The sequence below is a fragment of the Oratosquilla oratoria genome, chromosome 7 (genome assembly GCF_046742065.1).
Source record: "Oratosquilla oratoria isolate Oo_2021 chromosome 7, ASM4674206v1, whole genome shotgun sequence".
Taxonomy (NCBI): Eukaryota; Metazoa; Arthropoda; class Malacostraca; order Stomatopoda; family Squillidae; genus Oratosquilla; species Oratosquilla oratoria.
Window position 1 is genome coordinate 34,402,125 of NC_134783.1, and position 17,855 is coordinate 34,419,979.

At 38.8% G+C, this 17,855-nt stretch overlaps 1 protein-coding gene across 1 annotated transcript in view; it reads left to right on the plus strand.

The window, feature by feature from the left end:
• The window catches only part of LOC143027048 (uncharacterized), a 109,865-nt gene that overhangs the window by 80,096 nt on the left and 11,914 nt on the right, over positions 1 to 17,855 (plus strand). The window contains exons 4-6 of the mRNA XM_076187932.1: positions 5,369 to 5,574; positions 10,345 to 10,525; positions 17,142 to 17,363. Of these exons, the coding sequence (XP_076044047.1) occupies positions 5,369 to 5,574; positions 10,345 to 10,525; positions 17,142 to 17,363 (609 nt within the window). The remainder of the gene's footprint in view (positions 1 to 5,368; positions 5,575 to 10,344; positions 10,526 to 17,141; positions 17,364 to 17,855) is intronic.

Consider the following 17,855-nt stretch of genomic DNA (forward strand, 5'->3'; position numbering starts at 1 on the left):
ATTGCTCATTCAAAGAAGGAAAGGTACTGGAAGACTGGAAAAATGCCAATATGTGCCTATATATAAAGGGGGGAACAAGGAAGACCCAACAAAATATAGACCAGTCTCCCTTACTAGTACAATAGCCAAAATTTGTGGGAAAGTTATCAAAGGTAGATGGACTAAACATCTGGAGGAGAACAATATACTAAATCTGAGACAATTCAGATCGAGAGAGGGTAGATCATGTGTCACAAATTTGATCTGTTTCTATTCAAAGTTAATATAATGCAAGAAAGGGATGGATGTGTATAATGCAAGAAGGGGACGGATGGGCAGACTCTGCTTTCTTGGACTTTGGAAAAGTATTTGATAAAGAACCACACAAAAAAATATTAAGAAAACTCAAAACAGCAGGAGGTATACATGGAAAACTATTGAAATGGGTGGAAGATTTCTTGCATATGAGTAAAATGAGAGTGGTGCTCAAAGATGAAAACTCTGCTTGGGAAGAAATGATATACGGAGTCCCACAGGGTTCAGTACTGGATCCGATAAGGTTAGCTATATATGTAAATGACATGGATGAAGGTGTTGAATGTTATATGAACTTATTTGCAGATAACACAAAACTACTAAAGGGAGTTCCAGACGCAGCGACTTACTTGCGCGTTACGAGTTTGTGCAAACTATACGGAACACCCCTGCGTGTCCACACGTTACAAAAAAGTATGCACAATCGTCAGTCCATTTCTAGGTCTAGGTGGTGGTAGTCATGCCTGACGAAGACCTCATTTTAGCGTTTTTATACTGTTTACTACTTCATCCACACGCACGGGAATCCGTATACAAACCGGTTTGTGCAGGCAAGCCTACGGTAAAGTATGCACGTGTGGAACCCCCTTAAAGAAAGTACAGAAAAAGATTGTGCATCACTACAGAGATCTGAACAAGGTCTGGGAATGGAGTCAGAAGCGGAAAGTGGACTTCAACATTAAGAAATGTAGTATAATGGAATTTGGAAAAAGTAAAAATATCAGGACAATATAAGATCGATGCAAAGGAAGTAAAGAAAGTAGGTTCCAAAAAGGAACTAAGAGTAATCATCACCAAAGAAGTGTCCCCAGACAAGCAGGTAAACAAAATAGTTGGAGAAACCTACAATTTGATAAGATCAATAAAAGTGGCTTTTAATTACTTGGATGAGCAAATGTTATAGAAAATATTAGTCACACTGATAAGACCAAGATTGGAGTATGCAGTGACACTGTGAACACCCAGTACAAAAAAGAATTTAAGGAAAATAGAATTCAAAGAATAACAACAAAGATGGCCTCAACATTTTCAAAACTGACATACGAGCAAAGATTCTTTAAACAGGAACTACCAACCCTGGAACAAAGAGAAAGAAGTGATCTGCTGGCCATTTACAGAAGCATGAAAGGCATGGAAGTCTTAAAGAAGACTTACTAAATTGGGATAGAAGGAAAACTAGGGGACATGAAAAGAAACTCAAAAACGACAGTTGTAGAAGAGATCTGAGAAAATAACAGCTTTCCACATGTAGTGGTGAACATCTGGAACAAATTTATGAAACAGTAGTTTGTGAAAACACCATACATGAATTTAACAAACTAGATGTTGTGAGATACAAAGATGGGTCAGCATGAACATAGCTTCCCTTCCCATATAATACAACTAGGTAAATACACATGCACACATGGATATTGAAAGAATATATAAATGAACTTGCAGATAAAATACACAAGATAATTGACTTCTCATTCAAAGAAGGAAAAGTACCACAAGATTGGAAAATTGCAAATATTGTACTAATGTACAAGGGAGGAGGTAAAGAAAATCCAACAAACTATAGACCGGTATCCCTCACAAGCACAATTACAAAAATATGCCAAAGAGTTATTAGAAATAAATGGATTAAACACTTGGAAGAGAACATACTAAACCCCAAGCAATTTGGATTTATAAGTGGAACATCATGTACTACATACATATACCAAGGCTTTTTCCCTCTTACAAGGGTGGTAGCCAAAAAGAAAAAGGCATAAAATCATTCCCACCCATTCCATCCCTAAATACACTCCACTCCCCTCCACCCTCCCTCTTATCTTAGCACCTTGTATGACGGGTCATCCCTGCACCTTGTCTACTGCCTTGGGTCAGAGGCAGTGTCGCAAGTCACAGCACATCCACAGCACATCCTTAGCAAGGCCGCTTCATTAAATCGGAGACCCCCCTCTCTGTCCCCCCATGTAGAAAAGGAGAAGGCGGGGAGAAATCCCATCAGGCTGCGTCAAATTTTGCTCATACATACTACCTCACCCCCCATCCCCCCACCCATTCCACCTCATGCATCACAACATCATCCATACACAACCATTCTCCATTCACCCGTATTCTGTCCTCTCCCGTCCTTCCTCAACAGACATTCCCCTCTTCCCCAAAGCCCCCTGCACCTCATCCATCCATCTCATCCTAGGACGTACCCTCATGTTCACTCCCTCCACATCTGCCATCCATACCTCTTTTACTAGTCTTCACTCATTCTTTCCATGTGTCCAAACCATCCTAATACTCTTTCATCAACCCTATCTCCCAACTCCCTTTCCACCCCTGTTCTCCTCCTCACTTCCTCATTTCTCACTCTATCCAGCCTAGTAACCCCTATCATACTTCTCAGACACCTGATCTCAAACACATTCAAACTCCTTCTCTGTTCCTCTCTTATGTTCCATGTTTCTGCCCCATACAGTGCTGTTGGCACAATCACTCCTTCATACAGTCTCCTCTTAGCATCCATTCCCAAACATCTATTCCTCATTACACTCTTTAATCCACCAAGATCATGTACTACAAACTTAGTATGCTTTTACTCAAGATTAATAGAAATAATACAAGAAAGAGATGGTTGGGCAGACTGTGCCTTCTTGGACTTACAAAAGGCTTTTGACAACGTACCACACAAAAAGCTACTAAGAAAAATTTAAACAATAGGTGGAATACAAGGAAGATTATTGGAATGGATGAAATATTTTTGAACGGAATAAAAATGAGGGTATTACTTAGAGAAAAGAACTCAAATTGGGTAGATATGATAAGCGGAATCCCCCAAGGCTCTGCATTGGCTCCAGTAATGTTTGCTGTTTATATAAACTACATGGATGAAGGCGTGGAATGTTATATGAACTTCTTTGCAGATGATGCGAAACTATTGAAGAGAGTAAGTACAGAAGAAGATTGCATATCTTTTCAAGAAGACCTGGACAAGTCTGGAAATGGAGTATAAAGAATGAAGTGAATTTCAACATTAAGAAATGTAGTATGATGGAATTTGGAAAAAGCAAAAATATAATCTCACGTCAATATAAAATTGGTGCAAAGGAAATTACAAAAGTAAACTTAGGGACCTAGGAGTAATTATCTCAAATGACATGACTCCAGACAAACATGTTAACAAAATAGTTGGAGAAACTTACAACTTAATAAGATCAATGACAGTAGCCTTTGACTACATGGATGAGGAAATGGTAACGAAGATACTAGTTACACTGGTAAGACCAAAATTGGAATACGCAGCATCTTTGGACACCTAGTACCAAGGAAAAAAAAAAAAGAAAAAAAAAAAAATCAGAGAGCAATGACAAAGATGACACCAACACTTTGCAAGTTGACATATGAACAAAGATTGGACAAACTAAACTTATTAACTCTGGAGCAAAGAAGAGAAAGAGGCAATTTGATAACCATCTACAGAATTGTGAAAAGGATGGAAATCCTTGATAGGGATGACCTACTAAAATGAGACAGAAGAAATACAAGAGGACACGAGAAGAAACTTAAGAAAGACTGTTACAGAAGAGATCTGAATTAAAAAAAACAGCTTTCCACACAGAGTAGTAGATACATGGAACAAATTAAAAGAGGAAACAGTGAGTGCTAAAACTATACATGATTTTAAGAAAGAACTGGATGTGGAAAGACACAACTGCGGGTCACTACGAGCATAGCTCTCCTCCTGTAAAATACAACTAGGTAAATACACGAGCACACACGTGCAGAAATAATGAAAGAAAGGGATGTATGGGCTGATTGTGTTTTCCTAGATTTACAAAAGTCATTTGTAAAAGGACCACACAAAAAGCTAACAAGAAAACTGTAGATAATAGGTGGTGTACAAGGAAAGTTATTGAAATGGATGGAAGATTTCCTGAACGGGAGAAAAATGAGGGTGGTACTTAGAGACAAAAACTCAAACTGGGAAGAAATGATAAATGGAGTCCCACAAGGTTCTGTATTATATCCAGTGATATTTGCTATATATATAAATTACATGGATAAAGGTGTAGAATGTTATATGAACTTATTTGCAAATAACACAAAACTACTAAAGAAAGTAAGTACAGAAAAATTCTATGAATCACTACAGAGAGACCTGGATAAAGTCTGGGAATGGAGCCAAAAGTGGAAAGTGAACTTCAACATCAAAAAATGTAGTATAATGGAGTTTTGAAAAAGTAAAAATAGAATATCAGGGCAATATAAATTTGGTACAAGAGAAATAAAAAAGTTAGCTCGGAAAAAGACCTAGGAGTAATTATTAACAAAGACATGTCACCAGACAAGCATATTAACAAAATAGTCAGAGAAACCTTCAATTTATTAAGATTGATGAAGGTGGCCTTTGACTTCTTGGATGAGTTTATGGTAAAGAAAATATTAGTCACACTGATAAGACCAAAATTGGAGTACACTGTGACACTATGGACACCCAGCACAAAAAATAATATAAAGAAATTAGAAAGAATCCAAAGAGTAATAACAAAGATGGCACCAGCACTTTCCAAATTGACATATGAACAAAGGTGGTCCAAACTAGAACTACCAACCTTGGAACAAAGAGAAAGAGGAGTTTTACCGACCATTTACAGAATCATGAAAGGGATGGAAGTCCTTGACAGGGAAGATTTATTAAAGTGGGATAAAAGAAAAATGAAGACATGAAAAGAAACTGAAAAAGGATAGTTATAGAAGAGATCTGAAAAAGAATAGTTTCCCACACAGTGATAGATGTTTGGAACAAATTGAATGAGGCAAAAACTATACAAGAATTTAAGAACAAACTAGATGCTGAAATATACAAAGATGGGTCACTACAAGCATAGCTCTCTTCCCGTATAATACAACTAGGTAAATACACACAAACATACACATACACTTAAATTCATAAGGATTGAGAAATGACTGTATGTAAAATGTATATTGATTGCATGAATTTATACATGTACACACTAAAGGTCCCTTTCCCCTTTTAATAGTGGTAGCTTGAATCAAAGCATATAACCATACTAATCCATAGTTTGTATTTCAGTGTGTTCCAGCCATCTGGGATGTGGTATCCATTGGTGAGATGGAGTGCACTCCTAGAGAATTGCTGCGAATGGAGCTGATTCTGCTGGATAAATTGCAGTGGAAGCTAAGCTGTGTGTCAAGTCTTCATTTTCTTCAAGTCCTCCATGCTCTTGTTGTCGTTACACAACCCAAAACTTCCATTTGTCCACCTGAAACATTTACCAGGTAAATGTGTCTTGTAGATACAAAGAAATGCAGAATATTAGCAAAAGTCTAAATAGCTGGAAAACGGTTCTTTGTTGAGGAAAAAAGCTGCATTTAGTGTTTAAAGAGGCAATCGCCATACTGTCTTTGTTTCCTTACCTTGGATACTTTTCCACCTATCTGTGATATGGACTCTTACATAAAGTGAATTTCAAGACACTTTCCTTACACCAAAACTTGACATTAAATTAATGTCCTTCTGGTCTCATTTTTTATGAAGCAAAATCACTATAGCATTGCACCACGATTCAGGAATGCTCTCTTGATAATAAGCACTGGGTGTACAACTGAGCTAACTTAATATGAACTTTTTTCCCTGCATCTTTCAAGAGATCTATCAGCCCATTCATCCCTTTCTTGTATTATATCTATTAGTCTTGAGTAGAATCAGATTTAATTTATGGTATATGATCTTCCCTGTCTGAATCCAAATTGTCTCGGGTTTATTATATTGTTTTCTTCCAGATATTTTATCCTTCTACTCTTAATTTTCTCACAAATTTTGACTACAGTCCTTGTGATGGAGACTGGTCTGTAATTTGTTGGTTCTTCTTTGTTTCATCCTTTATATATTGGTACAGTATTGACATTTTTACAGTCCTTTGGTATTTTTACTTCTTTGAGTAAGTTATTATGTGTGTATTTACGTAGTTGTATTTTGCGGGAGAAGAGCTATGCTCGTAGAGACCCGCAGTTGTATCTTTCTGCATCCAGTTCTTTCTTAAAGTCATGTTTAGTTTTAGCACTCACTGTTTTGTTTTTCAATTCATTCCATTTATCTATCACTCTGTGTAGATTTTTTTTTTTTTTTTTTTTTTTTTCCCTCTCCAGATTTCTTCTGTAACTGTCCTTAAGTTTCTTCTTGTGTCCCCTTATATTTCTTCTGTCCCATTTAAGTAGATCATCCCTATCAAGGATTTCCATCCCTTTCATAATTCTATGGTTATCAAATTGCCTCTTTCTCTTCTTTGCTCCTGAGTTAATAAGATTAGTTTGTCCAATCTTTCTATGTATGTCAACTTGCTAAGTGTTGGTGCCATCTTTGTTAATACATACATACATATACCAAGGCTTTTTCCCCCTTACAAGGGAGGTAGCTAATAAGGAAAAGGCATAAAATCATTCCCACCCATTCCATCCCTGAATACACTCCACACCCCTCCACCCTCCCTCATCTTAGCATCTCCTGGATGACGGGTCATCCCTGCACCCTGTCCACTGCCCTGGGTCAGAAGCAGTGTTGCAAGACACAGCACATCCACAGCAAGGCTGCTTCATTAAATCGGCGACCTCCCTCTATCTGTATGTATTATAAACACACACACATATATATAATAATAAGAAGAAATACACATGAAAATAAATACATAAAAGAAGAAAAATTATACATACATATACCAAGGCTTTTTCCCCCTTACAAGGGAGGTAGCCAAAAAGGAAAAGGCATGAAATTACTCCCACCCATTCCATCTCCAAATACACTCCACACCCCTCCACCCCCCCTCCCATCTTAGCACCTCTTGGATGACGGGTCATCCCTGCACCTTGTCCACTGCCCTGGGTCAGAAGCAGTGTCGCAAGACACAGCACATCCACAGCAAGGCCGCTTCATTAAATCGGCGAACCCCCCTCTCCGTCCCCCCATTGCATAAAAGGAGAAGACGAGAAATCCCTTCGGTCTGCGTCAATTTTTTTTCTCACACACACTACCTCACCCCCCATCCCCCCGCCCATTCCACCTCATGCATCACATCATCCATATACAACCATTCTCCATTCACCTCTGTCTTCTGTCCTCTCCCGTCCTTCCTCAACAGACATTCCCCTCTTCCCCAAAGCCCCCTTCACCCCATTCATCCACCTCATCCTAGGATCGTCCCCTCATGTTCACTCCCTCCACATCTGCCTTCCATACCTCTTTTACTAGTCTTTCTTCACTCATTCTTTCCATGTGTCCAAACCATCCAAATACTCTTTCATCAACCCTATCTCCCAACTCCCTGTCCACCCCTGTTCTCCTCCTCACCTCCTCATTTCTTATTCTATCTAGCCTAGTAACCCCCATCATACTTCTCAGACACTTGATCTCAAACACATTCAAACTCCTTCTCTGTTCCTCTCTTATGTTCCATGTTTCTGCCCCATACAGTGCTGTTGGCACAATCACTCCTTCATACAGTCTCCTCTTAGCATCCATTCCCAAATGTCTATTCCTCATTACACTCTTTAATCCACCAAGGCATTTACTCGCTTCTCTCAATCTACATTCTACCTCCACCTTCACTCCACCTTTTCCTGCCACATTTGCACCCAAGTATCTAAAACTATCTACTTCCTCCAGTCGCTCTCTCTTTGTTAATGCTCTTTGAATTCTTTCTAGTTTCTTTTAAGTTTTTATTGTACTGGGTGTCCATGGTGATGCTGCATAATCTAATTCTGGTCTTATCAGTGTAATTAGTATTCTCTTCACCATTTCCTTGTCCATGTAGTCAAAGGCCACTTTCATTGATCTTATTAAGTTGTAGGTTTCTCCAACTATTTTGTTTACATGTTTGTCTGATGTCATGTCATTTGAAATGATTACTCCTAGGTCTCTTTCTGAGTTTACTTTTGTAACTTCTTTTGTTCCAATTTTATATTGACCGGATATTTTATTTTTGCTTTTTCCAAATTCCATTATACTACATTTTTTAATGTTGAAATTCACTTCATTCATTTTACTCCTATTCCAGACTTTGTCCAGGTCTTCCTGAAAATATTTGCAATCTTCTTCAGTATTCACTCTTGTCAATAGTTTCGCATCATCTGCAAAGAAGTTTATATAGCATTCAATTCCTTCATCCATGTTGTTTATATAGATAGCAAACATTATCGGAGCCAACACAGAGCCTTGGGGGACTCCACTTATCATATTTACCCATTTTGTGTTTTTTTCTCTAAGTATCGCTCCCATTTTTCTTCCTTCCAAGAAGTTTTTCATCCATTCTAATAATTTTCCTTGTATTCCACCTATTGTTTAAATTTTTCTTAGTAGTTTTTTTGTGTGGTACTTTGTCAAAACCCTTTTGTAGGTCCAGGAAGACACAATATGCCCAGCCATCTTTCTTGTATTATGTCTACCAATCTTGAATAAAAGCATATTAAGTTTGTAGCACATGATCTTCCACTTCTAAATCCAAATTGGTTGGGGTCTAATATTTTGTTCTCTTCCATTTATTTTTGATAACTCTTTCACATATTTTTGCAACTGTTTGTGTATTTACCAAGTTGTATTTACCTAGTTGTATTTTACGGGACGAGAGCTATGCTCGTAGTGACCCATTTTCGTATCTCTCCACATCCAGTTTGTTCTTAAAATCATGTATAGTTCTGGCATTCACTGTTAAGTACCACTCATTTTTCTCCCAGTTAAGAAATCCTTCACCCATTCCAACAGTTTGCCTTGAATTCCTCCTATTTTTCAATTTTACTTATTGATTTTTTGTGTGGTACTTTGTCAAATGCTTTCTGCAAATCCAAGAAGGCACAATCTGCCCATCCATCCCTTTCTTGTATTATCTCATTTATTCTCGAGTAAAAGCAGATTAGGTTTGTAGTGCACGATTTTCCACTTCTAAAGCCAAATTGTTTGGGGTTTATTATTTTGTTATCTTCCAAGTGTTTGGTCCATTTGTTCCTGATGAACTTTTTGCATATTTTTGCTACTGTGCTTGTGAGCGTGGAGGGTGAGGGAGGGTGGAGTGTATTCAGGGATGGAATGGGTGGGAATGATTTTATGCCTTTTTCTTTTTGGCTATCTCCCTTGTAAGGGGGAAAAAGCCTTGGTATATGTATGTATGCTTGTGAGTGATACTGGTCTGAAGTTTGTAGGATTTTCCCTATTTCCTCCTTTATGTATTGGTACTATGTTTGCATCTTTCCAATCTTGTGGTACCTTTCCCTCTTTGAGTGAGAAGTCAATTATCTTGTTTAGTTTGTCTGTCAGTTCGTCTGTACACTCTTTCAGTATCCAATTTGCAATTCCATCTGGTCCGTGTGATTTTCTGACATCTAGGCTTTTTATTTGGTCTCCTATTTCTTTTTGTATTATCTTTATTTCTTTCATCATGTGTGATCTTTCTTATTGTCCATCTTCTCAAGATTGTGAGCTCTCAATTATAAAAACAGACCTGAAATGTCTGATCATAACTTCTGTGATCTCTGTGTCATCTATGTATTCTTTATCTCCTTCACGCAGTTTCACTATTTCTTGCTTATCCTTTAGTTTGTCATTTATATATCTTTAAAAGAGTTTAGGTTGATCCTTACATTTGTCTATGATATCCCTTTCATATTCTCTTTTTTCTTTCCTGCGTATATTCACATATTCATTCCTAAGTTTTATATGTTTGCCATTTAGATGTTTTTCTATATTTTTTCTATTTTTTCCAGGCTTTGTCTCTCCTGGCTCTAGCCTCAGTACACCTTTTGTTGAACCAACATTTTATATAAATCTCTTTTTGTTTCTTTTTTGTTACATATTAATTCCTTCTTTGTACTTTTCTTTGAATATGTTCAATTTGTCTTCCATCTTTGTTTCCTCTAGAGAATTTATCCCAATTTCTGTTTTGGAAAATTAATTAGCTTTAATGTTATATCTCTCTTTACCAAAGTCATTAATTTGCATGAGCAATAAGTATAATGTAAATAACATATCTTACTGTCATATATTTTATTTTGATTGTATTACAGAACTGTGTCCCCTTCCCGTGAACTGGAAGTGCTGACAACACAGATGACAAAATTGGTGTGTGATGGGCGCAGCTGCCAGATGCGGCCGTCGCTGTTAAGCCTGGCTCTGCTAACCCTGCAGCTGCATGCCAATCATAGTCAGGAGCCAGGTCTTGTTCTTTGGCTTCAGGCTCTCACCAAGGTGCCAATATCAATTCTTTTAGTTATACTTCATGACAGGAACAAGTGAAATTAGAAACATAGTATTGATGCTAACATTTGAGGGAAACTGTTATTGCTTATGGAATGATATAAGAATAAACACCATGTCTGTCAAAGTAAACACCATGTGAGGACAGAGCCTTTATTAGCACATTTCGTTTCTTACACCTTAATCCAGTACATTGTGGTGATACACATGACCGAGATTGAATAAGAGGAACAGGGGAAATGGGGGGAGGTCATTGGAGGTATTTTAATTGTGGAATGATGTTCAAGAAGTACTGTCTGAATGATGTATCATTTAAATCCTTTAATCTTAGTAAAAGTTTTGGAAAGCGAGTAGGGAGATAGGGTTGATGAAACTATATTGGGATGGTTTGAACACATGGAAAGAATGAGTGAAGAAAGATTAGTAAAGGAGGTATGGAAGGTAGAGGTGAAAGGAGTGAACATGAGGGGGCGACCAAGGATAAGATGGATGGATAGGGTGAAAGGGGCATTGGAAAAGAGGGGAATGTCTGTTGAGGAAGGACAGGAGAGGACAGAAGAATGGTTGAGTATGGATGATGCTGTGATACATAAGGGGAGTGGGTGGGGGATAGGGATGAGGAAGTATGTGTGAAAAATAAATTGACACAGCCCAAAGGAATTTTTCCTCGTCTTCTCCATTTCTGCACAAGGGGACAGAGAAAGGGGGCCACCAATTTAATGGAGTGGCCTTGCTGTGGATGTGCTGTGTCTTGCAACACTGCTTCTGACCCAGGGCGGTGGGCGAGATGCAGGGTTGACCCGTCATCCAGGAGGAGCCAAGATAAGAGGGAGGGAAGGGGATGGGAGTGAAATATGTGGGAATGGAATGGGTGGGAGTGGATTTTATGCTTTTTTTTTCTACCTTGTAAGGGGGAAAGAGCCTTTTGGTATATGTGTGTGTGTGTATGTGTATATATATATGTATATATACATATATATATATATATATATATATCTGAGAAGTATGGTGGGGGTTACTAGGCTAGATAGAGTGAGAAATGAGGAGGTGAGGAGGAGAACAGGGGTGAAAAAGGATTTGGGAGATAGGGTTGATGAAAGAATATTAGGATGGTTTGGACACATGGAAAGAATGAGTGAAGAAAGACTAGTAAAAGAGGTATGGAAGGCAGATGTGGAGGGAGTGAACATGAGGGGACGTCCTAGGATGAGGTGGATGGATGGGGTGAAGGGGGCTTTGGGGAAGAGGGGAATGTCTGTTGAGGAAGGAAGGGAGAGGACGGAAGACAGAGGTGAGTGGAGAATGGTTGTATATGGATGATGTTGTGACTGCATGAGGAGGAATGGGCGGGGAAGTGGGGGGTGGGGTAGTATGTGTGAGTAAATTTTGACGCAGCCCGAAGGGATTTCTCCCCGTCCTCGCCTTATATGCAAAGGGGGACGGAGAGGGGGTGTCGCCGATTAAATGAAGCGGCCTCGCTGTGGATGTACTGTGTCTTGCGACACTGCTTCTGACCCAGGGCGGTGGGCAGGGTGCAGGGATGACCCGTCATCCAGGAGGTGCTCAGATGAGAGGAAGGGTGGGAGGGGTGTGGAGTGTATTTAGGGATGAAATGGGTGGGAGTGTTTTTATGCCTTTCCCTTTTTGGCTACCTCCCTTGGAAGGGAGAAAAAGCCTTGGTATATGTATGTATGTATATATATATGAGGAGGTGAGGAAGAGTGGCAGTGGAAAATGAGATGGTAAATAAGGCTGATGAAAGATGATTGGGATGGTTTGGACACATAAAAAGAATGAGTGATTAAAGATTAGTTAAAAAGACGTGGAAGGCAGAGGTGGAGGGAAAGAACTTGAGAGCGCAACCAAGGATGAAATTGATGGATGGGGTGAAGAGGGCATTGAGCAAGAGAGGAAGGGAGGCAAGAGATAGGGATGAATAGAGAGTGACTATTTATAGATGATACTGTTATGCAAAGAAGGAAGGGGTGGGGGATGGGGGTAAGGGTTGCTTATGTGTGAATGATATTTTGATGCAGACCAAAGGGATTTCTATCAGTGTTCTCTTTTTCTGCATGAGATGACAGAGAAGATGGAGTCACTGATTAAGTGAAACGGCTTTGCTATGGATTACTGTGTCTTGCTACATTGCTTCTGATCCAGGGCAGGATGCAGGGATGACCTGTCACCCATGAGAGTTAAGATGAGAGGGAGGAAAGGGTAGTGGATAGGACTGGAATGTGTGGGAGTAGGTACATGCCTTTGACTTGGCTACCTCCCTTATAAGGGGGAAAAAGCTTTTGGTATGTATATATATATATATATATATGATGTAAGCGGAATAGGAAACCAGGAATAAACTCAAGACTAAGACTCCTGTGTTTCCTATTCCGCTTACATCAACCTGTCAGAATGTCTCAACAATAAATATATATATATATATATATATATATATATATATATATGGTTGTATATGGATGATGTTGTGATGCATGAGGTGGAATGGGCGGGGGGATGGGGGGTGAGGTAGTATGTGTGAGCAAATTTTGACGCAGCCCGAAGGGATTTCTCCCCGTCTTCTCCTTTATGCATGGGGGGACGGAGAGGGGGGGTCGCCAATTTAATGAAGCGGCCTTGCTGTGGGTGGATGTGCTGTGTCTTGCGCACTGCTTCTGACCCAGGGCAGTGGACAAGGTGCAGGGATGACCCGTCATCCAGGAGGTGCTAAGATGGGAGGGGGGGTGGAGGGGTGTGGAGTGTATTCAGGGATGGAATGGGTGGGAATGTTTTTATGCCTTTTCCGTTTTGGCTACCTCCCTTGTAAGTGGGAGAGAGCCTTGGTATATGTATGTATTTATGTATATATATGTATATATATATATATATATATATATATATATATACATATATACATATATGTATATATATATACATATATATATAAATATATATATTTATATATGTATATATAATGTATTTACCTAGTTGTATCTTTCGGGAAGGGAAGCTATACACGTGGTGTCCCATCTTTGTATCTCACCATATCTAGTTTGCTCTTAAATTCTTGTATTGTTTTTGCATGCACTGTTGTTTCATCTGATATGTTCCATACATCCACCACACTGTGGGGAAAGCTGTTCTTTTTCAGGTCTCTTCTATAACTGTCCTTTTTTAGCCTCTTTCCATGTCCTCTTGTGTTTCTCTTATCCCAATTTAGTAAGTCTTCTGTATTCAGGACTTCCATGCCTTTCATAATTCTGTAGATGGTCAACAAGTCGCCTCTTTCTCTTCTTTGTTCCAGAGTCAGCAACTCCAGTTTTAACAATCTTTCTTCATAAGAGAGTTTTAATAGTGTTTGGGCCATCCTCATAGTTGCTCTCTGGATTCTCTCAATCTTCTTTATATTTTTTGTACTGGGTGACCATAGTGTTACTGTATACTTCAATTTAGACCTTGTCAGTGTGACTAGTATTTTCTTTACCATTTCTTCATCCAAGTAAGTAAAAGCCACTTTTACTAATCTTAGCAATTTATAGGTTTCTCCTACAGTTTTGTTTATATGTTTGTCAGGGGACATATTTTTTGTGATGATCACTCCCAGGTCCTTTTGAGATCCTGCTTTCTTTACTCCTTTTTCACCAATTTTATATTGTCCTGATATAATTTTTATTACTTTTTCCAAATTCTATTATGCTACATTTCTTAATGTTGAATTCCACTTCCCACTTCTGACTCCATTCCCAAACCCTGTTCAGATCTTTCTGTAGTGAGTCACAGTCCACTTCAGTACTCACTTTCTTTAACAATTTTGCATCATCTGCAAAGAAGCTCATGTAACATTCCACACCTTCATCCATGTCATTCACATAAATGACCAACATTATTGGAGCCAACACTGATCCTTGTGGAACTCCACTAATTACCTCTTCCTGTGTAGAACTCTTATCTCTGAGCACTACTCTCATTTTTCTTCCATGCAGAAAGTCCTCCATCCATTTCAATAGTTTACCTTGTATCCCTTGTATGGTTTCCAGTTTTCTTAATAGTTTGTTGTGAGGGACTTTATCAAAAGCTTTTTGTAGATCTAGGAAAGTGCAATCAGCCCATCCATCCCTTTCTTGTATTATAGTAGTCTTGAGTAAAAACAGATCAAATTATTGGTACATGATCTTCCCTGTCTAAATCTGAATTGTCTCTGCTTCAGTATATTGTTATCATTCAGATGCTTTATCCATCTACTTTTTATAACTTTTTCATAGATTTTAGCTACTGTGCTTGTAAGGGAAATCGGTCTTAAATTTGTTGGGTCTTCCTTATTTCCTTCTTTAAAAATTGCATGTGTGTGTGTATTTACCTAGTTGTATCTCATGAGAAGGGGAGCTATGCTTGTGTTGTCTTGTCTATCTAGCCATATCTAATTTGCTCTTAAATTCTTGTATTGTTTATGCACATGCTATTGTTTCATCTAGTATGTTCCATACATCCACCACTCTGTGTGGGATTTTTTTTTTTTTTTTTTTCTCTCTATATGTCTCTCAGGTCTCGTTTATAACTGTCCTTTTGTGTTTTTCTTATCCCAATTTAGTAAGTCATCTCTATCAAGGACTTCCACACTTCTCATAATTCTATATATGGTCAACAAGTCACCTCTTTATCGTCTTTGTTCTAGAGTTGGTAGTTCAAGTTTTGACACTATTTCTTCATATGACATTTTTGATAGTGTTGGGGCCATCTTTGTAGTTACTCTGGATTCTCTAAATTTTCCTTGTATTCTTTTTAGTATTGGGTGAGCATAGTATTGCTGCATACTCCAATTTAGGCCTTATCAGTGTGACTATTATTTTCTTTACCATTTCTTCATCCAAGTAGGTAAAAGCCACTTTTATTGATCTTAGCAAGTTATAGATTTTGCCAATAATTTTGTTGATATGTTTGTTAGGGGACATATCTTGTGTGATGATCACTTCCAGGTCTTTTTCAGAGCCCACTTTTGTTGTTTCTTTTTCACCAATTTTATATTGTCCTGATATCATTTTTTTTTTTTCCAAACTCTATTATACTACATTTCTTAATGTTGAATTCCACTTCCCACTTCAGACTCCATTCCCAGGTCCCTGTTCAGATCTCTCTGTAGTGAGTCACAGTCTGCTTCAGTACTCTCTTTAACAATTTTGCATCATCAGCAAAAAAGCTCATGTAACATTCCACACCTTTGTCAATGTCATTCACATAAAAACAAACATTATTGGAGCCAATACTGATTCTTGTGGAACTCCACTAATTACCTCTTCCTGTGTAGAACTCTTATCTCTGAGCACTACTCACATTTTTCTTCCATGCAAAGTCCTCCATCCATTTCAGGAGTTTACCTTGTATCCCTTGTATGGTTTCCAGTTTTCTTAATAGTTTGTTGTGAGGGACTTTATCAAAAGCTTTTTGTTGATCTAGGAATGCACAATCAGCAAATCCATCCTTTCATGTATTATGTCTAGTAGTCTTGAGTAAAAACAGATCAAATTATTGGTACATGATCTTCCCTGTCTAAATCTGAATTGTCTCAGATTTAGGAGCTTGTTCTCCAGATGTTTTATCCATCTACTTTTTATAACTTTTTCACAAATTTTAGCTACTATGCTTGTAAGAGAAACTGATCAAAAATTTGTTGGGTCATCCTTATTTCCTCCTTTATAAATTGGTACAATATCAACATTTTTCCAGTCTGGTATTTTTCCTTTGTGATTCCCTGTGGTCATGGATCATGTGCTGGACTTATGATTGACAGCTGTTTCCCTCCCGGAAGAGAGCTCAGAGCTCATATATGACTGATCTATGGGTCATGCTGTGACCTTACATGTACACACACACACTCAACTCCCCACCCATGAGAGTTGAAGTAACAACTTGGAGCATAGTAACACTGAAATTATTTCAGCCTTGGTCAGGATTCAAACCCAAACCACCGTAGTAGCAAGCAGGAACTCTACCACTGTACTGCAAGTCATGTGTGTATATCTATTAGTTCCATGTGGATGAAGGGTCATCCTTGCCCCACAGCCACTGCCTATGACAGAAGCAATACAGCAAGACAACCCCCTGTGGTGGGGAAGAAAAAAATTCTTGATCATTCCCCTCCTTTAACCTCTTCGATACAATGATGCCTATGTAGGTGTCATGGAGCGCAATTGGGTATATGAGGATGCCAGTGTCAGCATCCTTATTATGTTTATTTTGTAGTTGTTGCTGAGTGACCCCCAAATTCTGTGAACTGGCTTGATCAGATTTTCTGTGTTTATTATTACACAACGTAAGAGAATGAGTAATACAGCAGTGACTTCATATTATATAATGTGAGTACTGTGATGCTAAACCATCGCACCTCAGGTATCCAGTGCTTTGCACTAGAATTTGACTCATATTGAAGAGGTTAAACACACATTAAACAACCTCACTAGCTAGTTCAGAGAGATATATGGGAGGACCCAAATATCATTGCCCACTGCTGTGAGGCTGTAGGTTTCCAGTCAGTGAAACTCAGGGCAACAATTATTATGTTTTTTGTTTTGATATTTTATCTAATTTGTTTTCTCACTCTTACCTTTGTATTTTCCAGATAGGAGATTCTGAGTTGCTTTGGGGCCAGGACTTGGTTTTGGAAATTCTTGGCAAAGATGCTCCAGTTCCGCTCGCTCCATCTCCTGTGTACTCGACTGCAATTAGATTCAAGTCTCAAAAGAGACCTGTGGGGCGCCCAAGCAAGCGTAAAGTTGAAGAAGGACAGCAGTATGATGATGATTTGTATTCAGACATCAAAAAACTTTATAGTACTGAAAAGGTTAATATATTTTTCTTTTGTTTTAGCAAGGAGGTAGTCAGCCAAGGCACACATGCATCCCCTCCCACCCACCACCCATTGTTTCCCACTCATCTTAGCTCCTCATGGGTGGTCATCCCTGTCTCCTGCCCACTGCCTGGGTCAGAAGCAATGCAGTAAGACACAGTGCATCCACAGCAGGGTCACTTCACTTACATGGCAACCCTTCCTCCTCAAACCCTCATGTGGAAAATTGAGAGGATTGAGGGAAATCCCATCTCTGGTAGTTTGGAATATGATGTATGGACCATTGAGGAAGTGAATATATTTGTTCCTAGCCACGCTACTCAGGTTGAAGGCAGTGTAGAAAGACATTGGGCTTTCACAGCAGGGAGTGGCAGCTGGAGCTGGTTTACTTTCTCTGATTCATTATATAGTGACCTCTGGCCCCCGCTTCTTAAGCCACTCCATATAATTTATGGAGCAGAAGAGGACATCCCTTTGGGGCACATT